This window comes from Maniola hyperantus, chromosome 7, assembly GCF_902806685.2.
Source record: "Maniola hyperantus chromosome 7, iAphHyp1.2, whole genome shotgun sequence".
Taxonomy (NCBI): Eukaryota; Metazoa; Arthropoda; class Insecta; order Lepidoptera; family Nymphalidae; genus Maniola; species Maniola hyperantus.
Window position 1 is genome coordinate 2,434,551 of NC_048542.1, and position 20,187 is coordinate 2,454,737.

Here is a 20,187-nt window from a genome sequence, read left to right on the forward strand (position 1 = left end):
ACTGCACAAATTTCAAACCCCTTAGAGGTTGAATTTTCAAAAATCCTTTCTTAGCGGATGCCTACGTCATAATAGATTTCAGCCCGATCCGTCCAGTAGTTTGAGCTGTGTGTTGATAGATCAGTCAGTCAGTCAGTCAGTCACCTTTTAGTTTTATATAATATATTTAGATTCAATTAAATTATAATGTGCCGCCTTGCTCGACTTGGTGGTGGCACTCCCGTGCCACCAGATTTTAATTTGACCGCATCTAAACATTATGAATTCTATGTACGCAAATGTCTATAAGGCAAACTATTTCAAGAATTGATAACCCTAATCATTACTTATATGTATACTTAGTTTAAAACATATTTTCACGTTTTCTTGTAAAAGTGTATTCGAATAAAAAAGATTTTTATTTTATTATTTTATTTTGATGACACTGCGTGGTGGATTACTATGAGTAAATAAAACAGTGCAGTGCAGTGATGCCTAGAAAAATAGGTATGTGACTGTGCATTGTAGATTGTAGTACATAAAAATGCCTAAATCTAGAGGTAGGTGTACCTACTTTTGAAGCCCGATTATAACTTCGTGACAACCCGCGATCGCCTTCAAACAATAATCTACAATAGGGTCTTAGACTATCGTAATAAAATGATGTGATTTTTTTGTATAGCGGTAGTTTATGGGGCTCGAATTCATTATTAAAGAGAAATCACGGTTCGATCCCGGGTACGAACCTCTTGTTTTTCGGAGCTATGTTCATTCGAAGCAATTAAGTATCACTTGCTTTAACGGTGAAGGAAAATATTGAAACAGGAACAGCACAACGACAGAACAACAGGAAACCTGCATGACTGAGAATTTTACATAATGCTCTCAAAGGTGCGTGAAATCTGCCAAGCCGCACTGAGCCAGCATGGCCGAAAACCTTCTCATTCTGAGAGGAGACTCGTGCTCAGTACCCAGTGGGTCGGCACTCGGCAGATGGGTTGATGATGATGATGATAATATTAGGTACTAGATGATGCCCGCGACTTCATCCGCGTGGATTTAGGTTTTTTAGAATCCCGTGGAAACTTTTTGATTTTCCGGTATCAAAAGTAGCCTATGTCCTTTCCCGGGATGCAAGCTATCTCTGTAAAGTGTAAATAATATCAAATTCATCGAAATCGGTTATACGGGATGGACTGTGAAAAGCTAGCAGACAGACCGAGACAGACAGGACAAACACACTTTTGCATTTATGAGTATGACATTATTATGGATGTGTACCTACCTTAATATTTTGTGTAAAATGTTAATAAATGGAACCAAATAGATATGGTCATGCATCACTGGATACTACCTAAATGACCTTCGACTCGGTTGTTAGCACAATCTCAACTGCTTACCATAACATTGTTTATCTTTCCTTATAGTCACAAGTCTGTTACACTGTTGTATCTACTAAAATCTTAACCTAAATACAGTTTCCTCTGTTTAAAATAGCATAAAACAACAAAAAAAAACATTAGTGCACGCGATTTTCTACACAAGTTTGAATTTAAGTAACAAATAAACACATTTGATGCTGATTAAACTTTTACCCCAACATGTTCACATATAAACGTTTTAAATGTTATCAAAAAAGTGCAAGTGGAATGTTAAACAGTGGCGAATTAATTTATAACTACCCAAAGTTACCAAAGTGTTTTATTTAAATGTCGAAGAAATCTATATATTATAATGCGTTATTTTTAAAAGGTACGTACATAAAATGTCTAAATATAGGTGTTATGTAAAAAGCCAAGTTCTGACTCATTCACTGACTAACTCATCAACGCCCAGCCCAACCTTTGAACCTAGAATGCTGTTTTGCATAGAGGTTCCCTTTATTATAATGTGGATAAGGAATAAGGCTGGATATTGGTAATTCCCACGGGAGCAAAATCGCGGGCGGTCGGTAGTAAAATAATATACCTAACGCATAATAAAATATTCACTAACCCATCACCAGCCCATTACTGAACACAGGTCTCTCAGAATCAGTAGAGTTTAGACCATAGTCTAAGACGCTGGTCAAGTATGGATTGGCAGACTTTCCGCCGTACTCAGAGTCGCAAATCGTTACTTAAGATTGAGTTAAAACGAGACAGATTTATGTGAGAGATAGGTATAGCTCTGTCTCGTTTTAACTAAACTTTAATAACGATTAAGCGACTCTGAGTACGGCTGTTAGACACTATTTTGAAAACATTAAGTGTAGTAAGTCGAGAGTCGAGATTCGTCAAGGAAATTAAAACCCATAGGGTACTTCCCGTTGACCTAGATTGATGAAATATAGCAATACATATTAGCACACGTGAAGAGAAACATTTTAAAACCGTGATTTTGTGGTTACACCATAAAAAAGTGTCATTTCTTGTACGATGGTATGAACCCTTTATGTGAAAACCCGACTCGAACTTGACGGATTTTAAATGTGTCAGGAGTAGGGTTTCTACAACTATGTAAAAAAATATAAAAACACTTTCTCTCATCCGGCTATACTCACGTGTTTAGTCGACGTTAACCCGACTAGTTTCGAACCCATCCGGAGTCCTTTTTCAAAGGGAGTCAGTTCAAGCACGCGTCGCGGTTAAGACTGCCCTGCGATGCGACAAACATCGACTAAACACGTGAGTATAGCCGGATGAAAGATATTACGTACAGTGGAATTCACCTACGATAGTTTAAACACTAAAACACTTTCAGATGTAGAACAAGCGATTCCCGAAGAAGACGAAAATGCAACACTCCTGTCTCAACACAATAACAGGCAACTGCGATCGCCCAGGCCGAGAAAACCTGTTCTTAAAAATAACGGAACCACACCGTAAGTTACGTTCCTTATCGACAAAATAGAAGATTAACTTACTACTTACTATTGGAATATGATCTCGTATCAGTAGGTATTATTGTAAATGCGAATGTGTGTTTGTTTGTTGGTTTGTCCTTCAATCACGTCGCAACGGTGCAACGGATTGACGTGATTTTTTGCATGGGTATAGATAAAGACCTTGAGAGTGACATAGGCTACTTTGTATCCCGGAAAATCAAAGAGTTCCCACGGTTTTAAAAACCTAATTCCACGCGGACGAAGTCGCTGGCATCAGCTAGTAAACTAAAAATTTTAGATCCCAGACCTGAGACAATTTAGAAAATATAAATTTCTAAATTCTGCTGGTAATAGGACCCGGAATGTCCCACTTATAAGACCACAGGCGCTAACCACTGCGCCCGGGAGGCCGCCAAATCAATCAAGGATTCTTGTTTTATTACCTTCACTCTTATGATTTCAGTGCACCTCCCGCATACACACCACTCCAAATACAGCCAATCGGGTCATCATCGACAATCTACACACCAGACTCGACGCCAGCGCCCGACTCCGCAGAGTGGTCTAAGAGATGGCGACGCAACGACCGCCGACTGGGCCGCCTGAACACCGAACTGCTTGAAGCTATTGAGGCCCATAATGTGGAAGAAGTAGATAGGTGAGTGTCCATTAAAACCCAGGGAAAACAATCGAATCATCATATACACTATACCTACACTACACAACACCAGAATCAATGCCTGCGCCTCATTTAGCAGAATGGTCTAGGAGATGACAACAAACAAGTTATGATAGGGGTCACCTAGTGCAAGCTTTGTGAAAGAACCTGATTGCCCACCGCATTTAGGCTTCAAAAGCTCAAAAGTTAAGGAGCGAACTGTAATTCGAATTAACGACGCGAAATGCCTTCTTCTAGCACGTCAGAAGAGAAAGAAGGAACGGATAACATCCTTTTTGTTTAAATTACCTCACGTAACTTGGAACCCGAAACATTCAAAGACGATAAAAAAGAGTATTGCGAATGCAGTTGACCCAAAAAGTTTTCAGTCACCCACCTTTCAGTCACTAAAATATTATGACTATTGTTCTAGATTACTCCAAGCCGGCGCTAACCCCAACGCAACATGCCGTCAGGACCTGGTATCAGCCTGCCACATGGCAGCCATGCTGGGAGGAGACTCATTGGAGCTTCTCCTCAAATTCGGCGCAGAGAAGTGCCGGCAAGACAGGCTCGGCCGCTCGCCGCTACATCTGGCTGCATTTGCGGGGGAATGCCAGACAAATGGCCATTTTACTGGATTTTCCGGAAGGGTAAATTGTACTGTCATCTTGAAAGCGACCTGAGATCTTAACACTTATTTTCATACCTTTTTTCTTTGTTAGTTGGTAGGTAGAGTACGCGACATGTCGAGATGACAATTGGAGAGGTAACGCCCCGCACACCCGCACAGCACCCGCGCTAATCTGGTGCGTGCGAGCGCGGGTGATGTGTGGGTGTGCGGAGCATCCCCCCGCGTCATACCCCGATTGCCATCTCAACCTGTCGCGTACTATACCTCCTTAGATTTATTTCGCAATCTAGCTCCACTAAAAAGAATGCCAGGATGTTGAAGTGCCATTGTAATAAAAAACACTGTACGGTAAGGTAATATAACAGATACTAAGTTCCTACTCAGAGAATTCCCTAGAGAATTTTTAATTCTGAAACCCATACTAATATTATAAATGCGAAAGTGTGTCTGTCTGTCTGTCTGTCTGTCTGTCTGCTAGTTAAACCGATTTGAATAGGGATAGCTTATATCCCGGGGAAGGACATAGGCTACTTCTGATCCCGGAAAATTAAAGAGATCCGACGGGATTTTAAAAACCTAAATCCACGCGGACGAAGTCGCGGGCATTATCTAGTTCTTTATATTTTGCAGAATCACTTTTTACAATAAGATGTTAGTACATAATATATTGCAAGGTTGCTAGTTCTATTTGCTATAGGTACTTAACTAATTGTATTTTTCTGAAAGGTGTGTGAAGTCTGCCAATCCGCACTTGACCAGCGTAATAGACTTTGGCCTAAACCCTTCTCATTCTGAGAGAAGACCTATGCTCAGTAATAGGTCGGCCACTAGAGTCGGACACTAAATGAAAGTTTAATTACTGTATTACATAAGGTGATCTATAATATAAAAATGAATCATTAAATGTGTTGGTCATCGCAAATCTCGAGAACAGCTGAACCGATTTCGCTAATTCTTTTTTTATAATATTCCTTGAAGTACGAGGATGGTTCTTACGGAGAGAAAATTTTAATTCAATCTCCCCCTCAATTTTCTAAACTCCACCCGAGCGAAGCCGGGGCGGTTCAGCTAGTATTTTATAACAACCAATTGCCAGAGGTATTATTTTCGCAACCAAGATTTCTTCGAAGTAATCGGAAAAACAATAGCCTAGCTCAGCTTTAAGGCTCAATTCATCGCCAATAATCGAATTGGTATTGTGAAAAACAATACCAATGCGAAAGAAAGTACAAATCTTCATGATTTATTACGTAATCCTAAGTAAGCAAAAAGTTAAACGAAATATATTTTTCTTTGGCTATTTATCAATGATATGATATTATGGCGAAGAAAGATGATTTTTTTTGGAGAACACAAGCCCAGTCACGTAGTTTTTGTAAGAATATAAAAGAAGTGAAAAAGTTACATTGTAATATTATACGGTCCATATCGCAATCCATACTATAATATTATAAATGCGAAAGTGTGTCTGTCTGTCTGTCTGTCAGCTAGCTTTTCACGGCCTATGCGTTCAACCGATTTTGACGTAATTTGGTACAGAGATAGCTTGCATCCCGGGGAAGGACATAGGCTACTTTTATCCTGGAAAATCAAAGAGTCCCTGCAGGGTTTTAAAAACCTAAATCCACGCGGATGAAGTCGTGGGCATCATCTAGTCTAGTATTATATAAAGCGCTCAATCGTACGGACGGACGGACGGACAGTGGAGTTAGTAATAAGGTCCTGCTGGCACCCTCCGGGTACGGGACCCTGAAAAATAAACGATTCTTTTTCCTACTACAATTTTCTGTCATTTAATTTTAAAATATTAAGAAATCTAAGTTTTCCTCATAACGACAATCAAATGAAATTCATGGTCTGGTGCCACCACAGCTTCAGACTTCTTGCTGACGAGGCGCAGCACCACCAGCTCGTCTGTGACATCCTGAAAGGTTAAAAACTATAATACTTTACCTTTTTTTAACTTTTTTTCGACAAAAACTTTTAAGGCACACTTATCAACACAAGTATTCGCCGGGAACTGCCATCTTTGTGGTATAGTCTATAGTGGCTAGTGCTGACTTAATTCGGTCAAAAACTGTAGCTAAAACAGACACTGACCATTTCAAAACGCGTCCGCTTCATTGCGTATCTCCTATACATCAAAAAATTCTTACTATTTCTTTTAAAGCATTAGATGCATGATGCGACAAGTTTCTCATGTGTGTGGAATAGGTCGCTGCTGTCAAGCTGTCCAACGTTGTGGTCTCCGGAAAACCTGTAACAAAGTTACCTACTCCTTAAAACGGCGTATCCTACTGTAGAGGTGATATACCAGCTGTATTCGCTGCTCACGTGTTGTTGGCCGCAAATAATACTAAGGAATATACCTAAGTGCGCTGCGTGTCTAATGTTTGGAACGAGATTTGCTAAAGTAAGAGTGAATAAAATAGTAAACCTTCAAAGCAAGAGAGTGGATAGGCATCTATTAGGCGGTAACCTAGACCTCATCATTGCTTTTTTAAGCATGATTGTCGTCGAACGCAAGCCTGATAAAAAATACACAGTTGCAGCAAGAATACCACATATTTGGCCAATCACAACCATGGCAAATGTAGCAATCACCACTTTCGTGCTAAGGAGGCAGCACCGCACTTTATTGACACGGAAACCTTATTTTATCCAACGTTTAACGGTTTTGTTAGTCTATGGTTTTACTCACGTACTAAGCATGTCTATTTAACCGACTTTAAAAAAGGAGGTTCTGTATTTTTATAAGTGCTTAAGTGGACAAGAAAAACCCAATTTCTTTTGTGCAGGTAGGTTTCTTATGCAGTTACTTGTGAAGACACCCGTTTTTACTTGTCTGACATAGAAAGGTCAGTCAGAAAACATTGGAAATCTGTAGTTGCTTTTTCTAGAATGCATCCAAGGTATTAAAAAAATATCTAGACTACTATTTATTCAAGGAAAACTTCCCGGTTAAGTCTTAAAAGATAAATTCCTTGATAGGTACATTATGAAACGCGAAGTCCCATTTTATTTCACAGTTGTACAACAGATAACCGACGAACAGACGGTGCCAGATGCTCACTCCCGTCTGTAGCTGCTGTAGCGCGGGAAATGACTGTCATAATTTCTTGGGAGACAGTTTATTGCTGCAACTATTCGTATTATGGATAATGTAGCTCTTTGTTGACCGGCGAGTCATTTTATCTCTGACCACCGTGAAGTAAAAAAGTTAAGTACATACTAAGATTACACTTCAAGGTAGAATCTTTTGTAAGATCTTTTTGAACCAGTGGGAAATTAGCTGTGAACAGACGGAAAACTCTTGGAAATTCACGATTTAGCATTCCTACAATCTATAAAAACATGTTCTAACTGACTGATTGGCTGATCTGTCAACGCACAGCACAAACTACTAGGATTAGAAACTTGAAATTTTGATAGTACCTACTTAGGTTTCTTTTATAACGTAGGCGCTCAGGTTTTTAGAACAGTTTGTATGAAAATTCGTTATGTTTTAAGTTAGGTAAATCTTGAAAGTTATAGTTCAAGTTATAATTATCGACGACCTCCCTGGCGCAGTGGTAAGCGCTGTGTAATTCTTATTAGTGGGAGGTCCCGGGTTGATACCGGCAGGGGGTTGGAATATTACAATTTCTCAATTTCTGGTCTGGTCAGGTGGGAGGCTGCGGCAGTGGCTAGTTACCACCCTACAGGCAAAGCCGTGCCGCCAAGCGATGAAGCGTTCCGGTACGATGCCGTGTAGAAATCAAAGGTGTAGTATGGGTTTAATAAAAACAGCCATACCCCTTCCAGATTAGCCCACTTCAATCTTAGACTACATCATTCACCAGATGAGATTGCAGACAAGGGCTAACTTGTATCCGAATAAAAAAAATAAAAAATAGAAGGTAGGTAGGTAGTAGGTACATTAGCTTTCGGTTAAAAATGAAGAAATGTTTCAGGATCAAAATCTGGAACAGGACATTTCAGAGTCATCGCCCGCAGTACGGAGAGCAATCCGACTCGACAACATGCCCTAACGTCCCAAGCCAAGAGTGGCAGGCCTTAGCCAGCGTGATACCGGCTTAAACACCATCACCGGGGCGCTAAGTTACCCTGCGTCCCACCCGGGTCAAAAGGCCACGCGTCGAGGCCCGTATCTCCGTCTGTACCCGTAGTATAAGATTTTACGTCTCACCAAACGTTGCTAGAATTCGAGAGTCGAAATACTTCCGCGTTATAGTAAACTGGATCTTAAAAGCCTTGTTTTAAAGCTCAAGTTTGTCTACACATCTACAGCCAGCGCTCCAAGCGGAAACGTTGCGAAATTAAAGTCAGTGGCATTGAATTTTTGACTTCAATTCAAGGCCCTTTAGGTCCATTTTACTTTGATGTTATTTTGTTTCGATTCTCGAATTCTAGCAACGTTTGGTGAGACGTAAAGTCTTATACTACAGGTACTGGTCTTAGGCTAACGGAGAAGACTCGCACAACATATTTCAGGATTTCTGAAAATTCCACTCCCAAGGGATTTTCTGCAAATCTTCAAGGGCGAAGCAAAGGCAGTACTTATTATACCAAACCTTCATAACCAAAGTATGGAATCAATATTTGCTCCCCTCTTGAAAACTTGTAAAGCCATTCGCGCACATTAATTTAAAACATTAATTTAATGAGAAAAAATTTACAATGAACCAAAAGCTTAATTTGCTATAATCCGCTGAAATAGGTCGAATAGGACCTACTTATATAGGATAGGAGGAATATGAGTATAGGTGGAATAGGTTCGACCTATTTCAGCGGATTATAGCAAATTAAGCTTTTGGTTCATTGTATATCATGGACTTCCGCAAAGTAACGCCTGCTTCTATACAACGAGAAAAAATCTGTCAATACCTTCACGGTTGACAATAATAGTTCCTACAACGTTTCCATTTTCATTAATTCGGGTCATAGTGTTGGTAGCGAGGGGGCCCTGAAATAATTCATTTATTAGGTAATTTATCTATATATACAAAATTCAAAGTCCTGACTGACTGACTGACTTATATATCAACGCACAGCCTAAACCACTTTTCCTAGAGACATGAAATTTGGAGGATGTGTTCTATGTATTTACATAGAACACATCCAGTAGCTGTATCCTCCACTAAGAAAGGATTTTTCAAAATTCTACCCCCAAGTGGGTTAAATGGGGGTTTGAAATTTGTGTAGTCCACGCGTATAAGCTAGTTTTATCAAATATCAAAATTAAAGTAAGTAACAACTACTTATTTTTCATCTCATTAGCTCGGAAAGACTTTTTTTCCCCTTCGAGCGTGGAAAATTTCTAGGCTAGAAAAGGTTTGGGAAATTCGCTGATCTTGTGTATTATCGTGTGTAGGTACCTACCTAACTTTTTTCTTAAGTGTTAGGATGCCTGTCCACTAAAGTGGTGCGGAGTAGAGATGTGTTGAGCAAACCAATCAGATTGTCAGTAAATAACATGATTTTATTGTGACATCTGACAAAACTCTGATTGGTCAACTATACCCATCTCCGCTCCGCTCCGCTTCAATCATCGATGTATCAATAGACAAGCACCCTAACACGGCTTCTCGGCACTTTTTAAATGCGTTTAAAAACCAATAAATAAAAACGCCTACGCGTATTGTAGTATAATTAAAAGTGGAAAATAAAATGAAAGGGGCCAATAATGTTTTACAATTTAAAATTTACGACACCACTAAACCGAGCCACTCTCTCTGAAGTACTAACCATAAAATTCTGGGCTATTTCCATGATTTACCACCAACGGCCCTACTGCAGGACTTATAAAACGACAGCTTTATTAAATTCCACGTCTTAACAACCTCACTAAAGCACCCCAGTATGCTAATTTATTATAATAAAATAATTATAATACTGCTTCTGTTCGCACGAACCATATCAAAACAAATACAAAACAAGCTGACACTGGTTTGTTAACATCTGCCAATAAGTAATTTTATTCTCTATCTCAAAATTTTTCAAAAGAGAAAGCATAGAGCACGAAGATTTCTTAAATGATTGGCCTTGTATAGGTCCCGCAAATTGCTGTTGCGCTGGAACCATGTCTCATTAACATCGAAATGACGACATTTGACGTATATTTAAGTAAAAATCTTTGGTAAAAATATACCTACCATCAGTTCGAAACTTCAGTCTAGTGCTGATGTCACTAAAATGGCGGCCACGCGCATTAGCTATTTGCGGGACTTACTTGACCTACACTAATTATTTATTGAACTGGCATACATAAGGTAGTTGTAAATCTTATCATCATAATATTATGAACTCATCGCCATTAGGTCATAGTCCACCACGCTGGCTAAGTGCCAATTGGCAGACTTCACACACCTGTGAGAACATTATAGAAAACTCTCAGGCTTTCAGGTTTTCCCACGATGTTTTCCTTCACCGTTAAAATAATAATTAATTGCATAAATCGCACAGAAATCCTAAAAGTTAGAGATGCGCAGTGACGTGCAGGTCATAGAGGCATAAATGCACTGCTTACCTTAGTCCTAATAGCTCAATGCTTATTTTTTATTAAAACTGAATAGGTATAAAATGCATACCCCGGCTTGAGCACGCCACTGGAGATGTGTGCCTAGGATCGAACCTCAGACCCCCGGAATAGGCTTTATTGCAAATTTGCAAACCCCAAGGGTGATTTTCCCAAATAACTTATACAGATTTTTAACATTTAAAGCTTGTAACCTTAATGTCGATTTGCTTACTAACTTCAGAAACATATTATGACTTTCGTAATGCTTTCATATAACCTTTCTAATGGTTCCACATTCCTAATATTCACAATCTCTTGACCTCGTTCATTTTGGTACAATAAAAATTATGTAAAATAAATATTTCTCTCATGTAAAACATGTACCTAAACAATAAATCACAAGCGAACCAGATTACACGAACTCGTAACCCTGGTTGTGATTCTTCCCACGCTCGGCGGCATACGAAATTATCTCACACCGACCTTCCCTTTTCCTAAACTGCCATTGCTCTCTAGAGACGTACCTATGTCGCTTCGCCGATGACTGAAATTTTAGGACATTCATCTCTGTAGCATCTAGAGATGTATCACTACTTTAGATACGAATAAAACTATATTTGAGCCATTACAAACGTGCGAACTGAGTCATAAATCAGTAAGATGTGAAAATGCTGCAGAAGTCGTTATCGATAAAGAGATGCCGTTCGGATGCCGGGAGCAGTAGCTATGACAGATCCTTTTTTAGGGTTCCGTACTTAAAAAGAAAAAAGGAACCCTTATTGGATCACTTTGTTGTCTGTCCATCTGTCTGTCCATCTGTCTGTCTGTCTATCTGTCCTTCTGTCCATCGTGTCTGTCAAGAAAACCTATAGGGTACTTCCCGTTGACCTAAAATCTTGAAATTTGGTAGATAGGTAGTTTTATAGCACAAGTAAAGGAATAAATGCTAAAACCGTGAATTCGTGGTTTTTAATTTAATAACAGCACCATCTATATAGATAGCGATGTTGTCTAGGCTATTTATCTTATGCCACCACATTGTGATACTGTGAACAAGAATTAAAAAAAAATAACTTCTTTTATAAACATACCAGAAGTGACAGACGCACAGGCTTATCGAGAGTTTACCTTTTATAATAACTTAACTGCAACATCACTTGATTAGGGCCCAATTGCTATTGAGACCACTCAATCAAAATATGGCGACCTAAACACAAAAAGCATTTAATAGTCGGTCGAGTCTTACGTCGGAACAAGACTAACTCAAAAACCATCAACCACCCGTATTTATACACTCGACTCAAGATGGCTGCCTCGCCACGCAATAGGTCATGCGACTTCCATTTCAAAAGGCGCCAAATACAAAAACGATAACACTTTTATCAGATATCCAACGAAGGGTGGCCAACGACGACATGTCCTCCGACGCGGAGGAAGACGTGAAGAAGATCAGCCAGTTGAGCAAGGAGATGGTGAACGTGCGGTGTAACGTGGTGGGTGTCGAAACCGTCCTACCCAAGACTTGGAGTGACAACATTGATCACGACTGCATGGATATCGAAGGGACTGTAAGTGATGATTTTAAATGCTTTTTTTTTTAATTTATTAGTCCTGCTGCAAATTGACCTGCTGGCAGGTGATGATGCAGCCTAAATTGGAGCGCGCTTGCCTATAAGATGCCTATTCACTCTTTACTTGAAGGTACATATAAAAGTAGGTTTAAGTTTAAAAGTGGAGGTGTAAACTGATGGTGGATGGGCGATCAAAAGACTTTATATCTTTTAGCTGCCTTTGCTCCAAGCTGGCTGGACGCCACTCCACGTGGCAGCTTCATGCGCTCGTCGCCACTGCACGAGACTCCTGCTGGCTGCTGGGGCCAACCCTAATATGGAGGACGAGATGGGCCGAACGCCACTTGACGTAGCCGGCTCAGGATACTACTATGGCCAGGATATTAACAGCAAAAAGTAAGAATGAAACTATACAAATGAGTTTAAGCTTATTTCGTGGCTTAACGACATATTGTATTGTATAAATCGGGTACGTAGTACATACCACCATTAATAATAATTAGTCCCACGATACTAAATAAATTCATATACTTACCTCAAAAAAATCAGTTAAATTACTCACCTTAATTATTTTACGGTTAAAAGCTGTAACAACTAGGTAGAACGTTACGTTAATAAATAATTTAGTCTATCTTATGCCGAAATAAAGTCATGCAGGTCAAGTCATCGGTAATGGTACCTAATATTCAAAATGAAATTGGATTATTAGGTACCATTACCGATTTCGACGGGTACAGTGATACCTTGCATCCCAGGGACGGACAAGTTTTTAAGTAGATTAGAGTTTTAAAAGATTATCTTATACATCTCGATTCTACAGATTCTGCAATATTAAATTCAGAATTTTCCAACAGTCTCGGACGTCCATAATTATCCATTACTATCCATTATTCTTTCTCAATAGAATAGAACTGACGCAAATCAAGAGATTTGCGTCAGTTCTATTCTATTTATGAGTTTTGAGCGTCTCGAAATAGTTATTACCTTCGAAATAAAAAGGCTACTTTTTTCCACGTAAAATTAAAGAGTTCTCACGGGATTTGTAAAAAAAAACGAAACTTACATGGACTAAGTCGCGGGCATCATCCATTAAAATTTAATATGCTACTCCATTTTTAGTTTTACAGACGTGGTCAAACGGCTAGTCACCGCTGGTGCTCAATATTACAGCATGAAGAGTTGTGGAATGAACCTAGACACTCCTTTACATACAGCTGTAGAACTGTCTAACATGGATTGTATCAATCAACTGCTGGAAGCTGGAGCGTCTATTGCTTGTCTGAACTCTCAAGGGCTTACGCCTCTGCATGTATGCGTTAATAAAGAGCTTGAACAAACTCTCAAAGTATGTATATCTTTCCACTTTTAATAATAGATAGTTTATTTTTTATTTAGATAAAAGTTAGCCCTTGACTGCAACCTCACCTGATGGTAAGTGACGATGAAGTCTAAGATGGAAGCGGGCTAACCTGGAAGGCAGGTTTTATTAAACCCATGCCCCTTTGGTTTCTACACGGCATCGCACCGGAACGCTAAATTGCTTGGCCAGTAGGGTGATAACTAGCCATAGCCGAAGCCTCCCACCAGACCAGACCAGAAATTTAGAAATAATAAAATTCCAAATCCCTGCCAGGAATCGAACCCAGGACCTTCCACTAATAAGACCACAGCGCTTACCACTGCGCTAGGGAGGTCATCAAGTTGGTAAGTGAATAGGTGAATAGGCATCTTACTAGGCAAGTGCGCTTCATCTTAGACTGCATCATAACTTGCCAGCAGGTCTGGTTGCAACCAAGTGCTAGTCTCTAATATATTTTTAAAAACGATAGAGAATAGTTACAACAACTTTAAGTTAAAGCCTAGCGCTTGGCTGCAATCAGACCTGGCAAGTGATAATGCAGCTAAGATGAAGCGCGCTTGCCTAGAAAATGCCTATTTACTCTCAAATTGAAGCTATATTAAAATTTGAGAGGAAAACTGATGCCGGGAGGGCTTCATAATAGGCTACTTGACAATTTTTTTAAGTTGGTCTTAAATGGTTAATATTTGTCCTATTATATCAAAAAAATTAACACTATATTTTTTTGCGCCCTAAAAACCGTAAAACTTTAATTTAAAAAAATATTTTTCTTAGACAGGTGAAAACACTGTCGGCCATGTTTGGCCGATAGATTATCTGTGCTCTGACGTCATGCATTTGTAAACAACAGTATAACCATCGGCCAAACATGGCCGACAGTGTTTTCCAAACATGGCCGACAGTGTTTTCACCTGTCTAAGAAAAATATTTTTTTAAATTAAAGTTTTACGGTTTTTAGGGCGCAAAAAAATATAGTGTTAATTTTTTTGATATAATAGGACAAATATTAACCATTTAAGACCAACTTAAAAAAATTGTCAAGTAGCCTATTAAACTTAACTATTAATACGGTTTCATTATTACAGATCTTAGCTAATTATCCATATAAAGATGCGGATCCGTTAAGAGCTATGGTAGATGTTAAGGATAAAGATGGCTTCACAGTATTGCAGGCAGCTGTCAAAGCTGCTTGGGTTGCGGGAGTATGCATTGCTTTGGAAGCAGGAGCAGATGTCACTATAAGGGTAATTTATAAAACTAAACCATACAATATAGCTAGAAATGAATCAATATGTCGTTACTTAATACGGTTAATTTCAGGCAAATGATGGTGAAACACCGATGCACTGTGCAGCAGCCCTAGGTAATTTGGATGTACTTAATGAAATTTTAAGTGTAACCAAACAAAAAGATTACATAGACTGTCAGAATAAAGAAGGAGAAACGCCCTTGTTTAAAGCAGTTTTATTTGGAAATTTAAATTGTGTAGAAGTACTTCTCAATGAAGGTGCGTCGATAAAATTAACTATGCCAGGAGATGTAACTGTTCTGCATATAGCAGCTGAATTTGGTGACGTAAAAGTCTTAAAATACTTATTAGAATACGACGATGGTATCGCAGAAGATATGATAAATAATTTAACAACAGCAGACCGAAGGGGTTTAGGTCCGATACATTTAGCAGTTTTAAATCATCGCGTCGACTGTGTCCAATATTTACTATCAAAAGGTGCAGATGTAAGATTGAGAACAACGGATAGCCCTTTTAAATCATCTACACCGTTACATATAGCAGCGTTAAAAAACTTCGAGGCTGTAGCTAAAGTGATTCTGATTAATGACAGGACAACTATGCATGAAGTAAACAACATGGGTTGGTATCCTTTACACACGGCTGGTCATCATGGCAGTAGAGATGTCATATCGCTCCTTTTACAAGAAGGAGCGGATTTATCAGCGTATACAGATGGTCCTAAAAAGTTCAGAAAGTCGGCTATGGACATGATCATTAATAATATTTCGAAACCTACGGGTTTCATGGAAAAAGTGTTCGATGCCTACATATCATCGAATTCTCAAAATTTTCAAGATTCAAAATGTGAAGTGACTGTGGATTACAGAATATTAATGCCAACAATTTGTGAAATGGAACAGATGAAAGTTATAGAAGCTCTCATAAAAACGGGTAATAGATTTGGCCAACTGAAACTGCTGGTCCACCCTTTAGTTGAAAGTTTCTTATATCTAAAGTGGAAGGCTTTACTACCATTCTTCTACACTATAATTGCTGTTTATGCTCTTTTTGTTGGTTCCTTAACAATTTTTACTATTTCGGTTTTCTTCTACAAAGACACTCAAGACAATCCACCTGCAATATTAAACCCAAATTTTTGGGGTTATTTTATTTATTTTACAATTTTTTTAATAATTCTACAGGTAAGTCAAGAAACAGTAAGAAATCCTATACATTTGTACTTTGGTATAGTTTTTCAAAACTCATTTTAATTTCAGGAAATCCTCTTCTACATGAACGTAAAGAGCATAAGATATTTCTTACAACTTGAGACTTGGATCAAATTCTGGTCAATAGCCCTGGCAGCGATTCTACCACTAACAGTTGCTATTGATACATCAATAGAAACAACCGAATGGCCCAGACATGTTGCAACTTGTGCTTTACTATGTTCCTGGATAGAACTCATGTTTCTATTGTCTAGATTTCCAAATTGGGGTTACTACGTCCTCATGTTTGGAAAAGTGGCTTCCAATGTTGTTAAGGTAATAAGTGCCTCCCTTAATAAATTGTTTTCTTTTTTTAATTTTCATCTTTTTTATTTAGTTATGTGTATTATTTGCAGATTCTCTTAACCTTTGCGTTTTTGGTCGTTGGATTCTCTCTCAGCTTCATGATACAGTTTCGTTCTGAGATACCATTCGATGGACCCTGGGCGGCCTTTGTCAAAACAATGGTCATGATGACTTCAGAGTTCGATTATTCTGCGTTATTCGACAAAGAACATTCCCGGGAACTCGCAACCTCATTGGTTATAGTTCGTCTAATATTTCTCGTCTTTCTAATTTTAGCTGCGATTGTCCTTATGAATCTAATGGTCGGTGTTGCCGTCAATGATATCAATGACTTAGAAGTCTTAGGAAATATACGGAGACTGGTTAAGCAGGTGGAATTCCTGAGTACACTTGATAACTTGGTTTACAATAAATTTTTCACTATGATACTACCTAGACGTGTGAATAACCGTATCAAAAGTAAAAGAAATGTAACAGGAGTTATAACATTCTGCCCTGGTATATCAAGATTTCGTTTCCATAAATCTTTACCTTCTTACTTAAAGAACGCAATCATAGACAAGGCCAATGCACAAAAGAAGCAACTTGAAGAAGAATTTCATTTGGAAGCTTTCAGAACAAAAATTGATGAGATGCATGAAGTAATCACGAAGAGGATAATCGGAGAAGTTGAAAAAGTGTATGAAAATAAAAAAGAGCAACAGTCAATACAAAAGATTAAATTTGAAGACATAATGAAACGTCTTAACAGTTTAGATGAAAACTTAACACAAGTCAAAGGAGAGGCTGAGACTCACGTAGAAGACACAAAATCTATAGATGAATTAAATGTTAAAATGGACCAAATGTCCTTAGATATAGAAACTATCAAACAGTTCTTAAGTAGATTGGAAAGTAAACTTGGTAGTTTATAAAAAAAAGTACATACTTAAAATCAGAAACTTGTGTATTATTATTATACGTAGAAAATAAACCTATCTTTGAATGACTTAGTGCAGGTAGCTACATACCTACAAAATAGTCAATCCTTGCTTAAACATTTATCTCGATTCTGCAGATTCTGCAATGTTAAATTCAAAACTTTCCAAGATTCTCGGACGTTCATATATTATTCTTCAACTTAGCTGCGTCAGTTCTATTCTATTCATGCTACTTGAGCGTCTTGAAATAGTTATTAGTTATGAAATAAAAAGGTTTTTAAACTTTTAATTCTATATTCATCATCATCAACCTATCGCCAGCTCACTACAGAGCACGGGCCTCCTCTCAGAGTAAGGAGGGTTTTGGCCATAGTCTACCACGCCTGACCATGTGCATTTGGTAGACTTCACACACCTTTGAGAACATTATGAAGAACTCTCAGGCCTGCAGGTTTCCTCACGATGTTTTCCTTCACCGTTAAGGCAACTGATATATAATTACTTAAAACGCACATAACTCCGAAAAGTTAGAGGTGCGTGCCCGGGATCGAACCCCCGACTTCCGACTAGAAGGCGGACGTCCTCGCCACTAGGCTATCACAGTTTTTAATTCTATATTACGTACGTAATATTCAAAGTTGTAATTGCGCTGCTGCAGCTTTTCCGTAACTATAAATTACGACATTATTTTCAAGAAATAATTTTTCAAGATAGAATTAGTGAGAACTCATCTAAATATATAAAAGGAAAAGGTGACTGACTGACTGACTGACTGACATCAACTGATCTATCAACGCACAGCTCAAACTACTGGACGGACCGGGCTGAAATTTGGCATGCAGATAGCTATTATGACGTAGGCATCCGCTAAGAAAGGATTTTTGAAAATTCAAACCCATAAGGAGGTGAAATAGGGGTTTGAGATTTGTGTAGGCCACGCGGACGAAGTCGTGGGCATCAGCTAGTGGACTATATTTCTTTTTTGAGGCAATCGTGTAAATAGGCTCTTACGGCTACGATTGGGCGGAGAACTTGCGATATCTAACTTCTCTAAGTCCGTGCAGACACTGTCAAGTTTCAAACATATCTCGACGAGAAAGTCATTCCAACCGCCATCTTTTACGCGTAATGGGCCAAACTTTATAGTAGCCGTAAACGGCGAGATCGCCCGCATCTGTAAACATCTCGAACCTCGAACATAAAATAGCATTAATTGCGTAAGTACTGAGCGGGAACTATTAACAGATTATGCTCCTCAAATGCCACTGGATCAGGAATTATTTTTATTCACAAGCAAAATAATAATTAATATAATCCGCTAGAACCAGATTTAAATTAGTACCCTTATTATAAATGTGAAAGTGTGCTTGTTTGTTGGTTTGTCCTTTAATCACGTCGCAACGGTGCAACGGATTGGAGTGATTTTTTGCATGGGTATAGATAAAGACCTGGAGAGTGACATAGGCTATGGCTATAGGCTTTTTATCCCGGAAAATCAAATAGTTCCCACGGGATTTTTGAAAAACCTTATTCCACGCGGATGAAGTCGCGGGCTAGCTTGTGAATAAATTAAATTATTACGGTCCAATTTACGTTTAGTGAATCTACCACTGCACTGGTTCGAAATATCCTTTGTATCAAAAAAACTAAAAAGATACTCAGTGGTTGCTCTTTTTAAAAACATGTCGGGTTGAAAGATATCCAATAAGCCATGTAGAAGGATTTCTGTTGTAATCATTAAATTATTTTATTGCTGATTTTCCTGCATGTTAAATAGGGAGCACGGTGCGTCACACTTTGATATAGTACGCGACAGGTTGAGATGGTAATCGGGGTATGAGGCGCTATCCCGCGCTGGGTTAGCGCGGGGGCTGTGCAGGGTGCGGGTGTGCGAGGCGTCCCCACCCCGATTGCTATGTCGACCTGTCGCGCATTAGGTATAGGTACAAAACACACTCATAATAATTAATAACCTATTATAAACGTAGATCATTAAAAAAAATTTTGCTCTAAAATTTACATGATTATGTACAACCAAAATGATTAATTATTGTACCTAATCCAAAATTCTTCATGGAATGGCCTTTTAACCTCTATCAATCGTGAAAATGTATTAATGTTAATAGTTATAACATAAATACCTAACTAAACCAAATCCTAAATCAAAATGTTTCTCGGCCAAATTCAACCCAAACTTAAATAGTGATTATATTTTGTGCCACCCACCAGCGTGAATAAAAGCAGAAGTTTTTTAATTAATATTCGTTTGCTTTTAATCGCACTTTGGCTCGGAAACTCGTCACTACGCTTTAAGCTTCGCAAATTGCGACCCACACTGGACGTGGCCATTTAAAGGTGATTGCATACCTCGAAACGATACCCAAGTGCCGCCAGAGCCAAACGAATGCACGAAATGCACCAAAATCACGCTAATATTGCAACATATTGTGGCTGCCTATAGTAAGCGACAGGTCGAGATGGTAATCGGGGTGGGGACGCCCCGCACACCACCCAGCCTCCGCGCTAACCCGGTGCAGGATGGTAAATGATTTAATAATAATCTAAAATGCAAGAAAAGCGCCGCGCCGCCCCGGAATAGAATTGTATCTGTCATGTGTGGCATAGTCCAAAATAATAATTTCGTGCGCTTTTTGTGCTTGCGGTTCTTGCGCATATACTCGTATGTGCGATGTTCTTTCATAATGTTCCAATTATTTTATAAAAGTAATTAAAACTCGTGTCGGAACTGACATCAAGCAATTGTAGAATCGAACGAAAAATGGGCGAGCGTGAGATTTTCGGCTTGTTTTTATTGCAAGGATGAAGTTAAAGTTAATTTACACGACGAACAATATAAAAGTGTCATTTGTC

At 38.8% G+C, this 20,187-nt stretch overlaps 1 protein-coding gene and 1 pseudogene across 1 annotated transcript; one reads left to right on the top strand and one right to left on the bottom strand.

Annotated features, from left to right (window-relative positions):
• The first annotated feature begins 446 nt into the window (after positions 1–446).
• LOC117983552 (transient receptor potential channel pyrexia-like) lies at positions 447–17,605 on the top strand (annotated as a pseudogene).
• LOC117983550 (dynein light chain roadblock-type 2-like) lies at positions 5,954–10,078 on the bottom strand. The gene is made up of 4 exons (XM_034970131.2): positions 9,886–10,078; positions 9,025–9,103; positions 6,294–6,394; positions 5,954–6,061 (listed from the first exon to the last, which is right to left on the bottom strand). Exons 1-4 carry the CDS (start codon positions 9,907–9,909, stop codon positions 5,954–5,956), a joined length of 312 nt encoding a protein of 103 aa, XP_034826022.1. The 5' UTR covers positions 9,910–10,078.
• Positions 17,606–20,187: the final 2,582 nt, after the last annotated feature.

Bases quoted from the DNA above. Each gene is read 5' to 3' on its own strand.
- LOC117983550 (XM_034970131.2), bottom strand. From the start codon at position 9,909: ATGGAAATAGCCCAGAATTTTATG. The intron at 6,395-9,024 runs GTATTGACAGAT...ACTTTGTTACAG, and splicing joins TATTATTGTCAACCGTGAAG to GTTTTCCGGAGACCACAACG. The intron at 6,062-6,293 runs GTAAGAATTTTT...TTAACCTTTCAG, and splicing joins CTAATGCTTTAAAAGAAATA to GATGTCACAGACGAGCTGGT.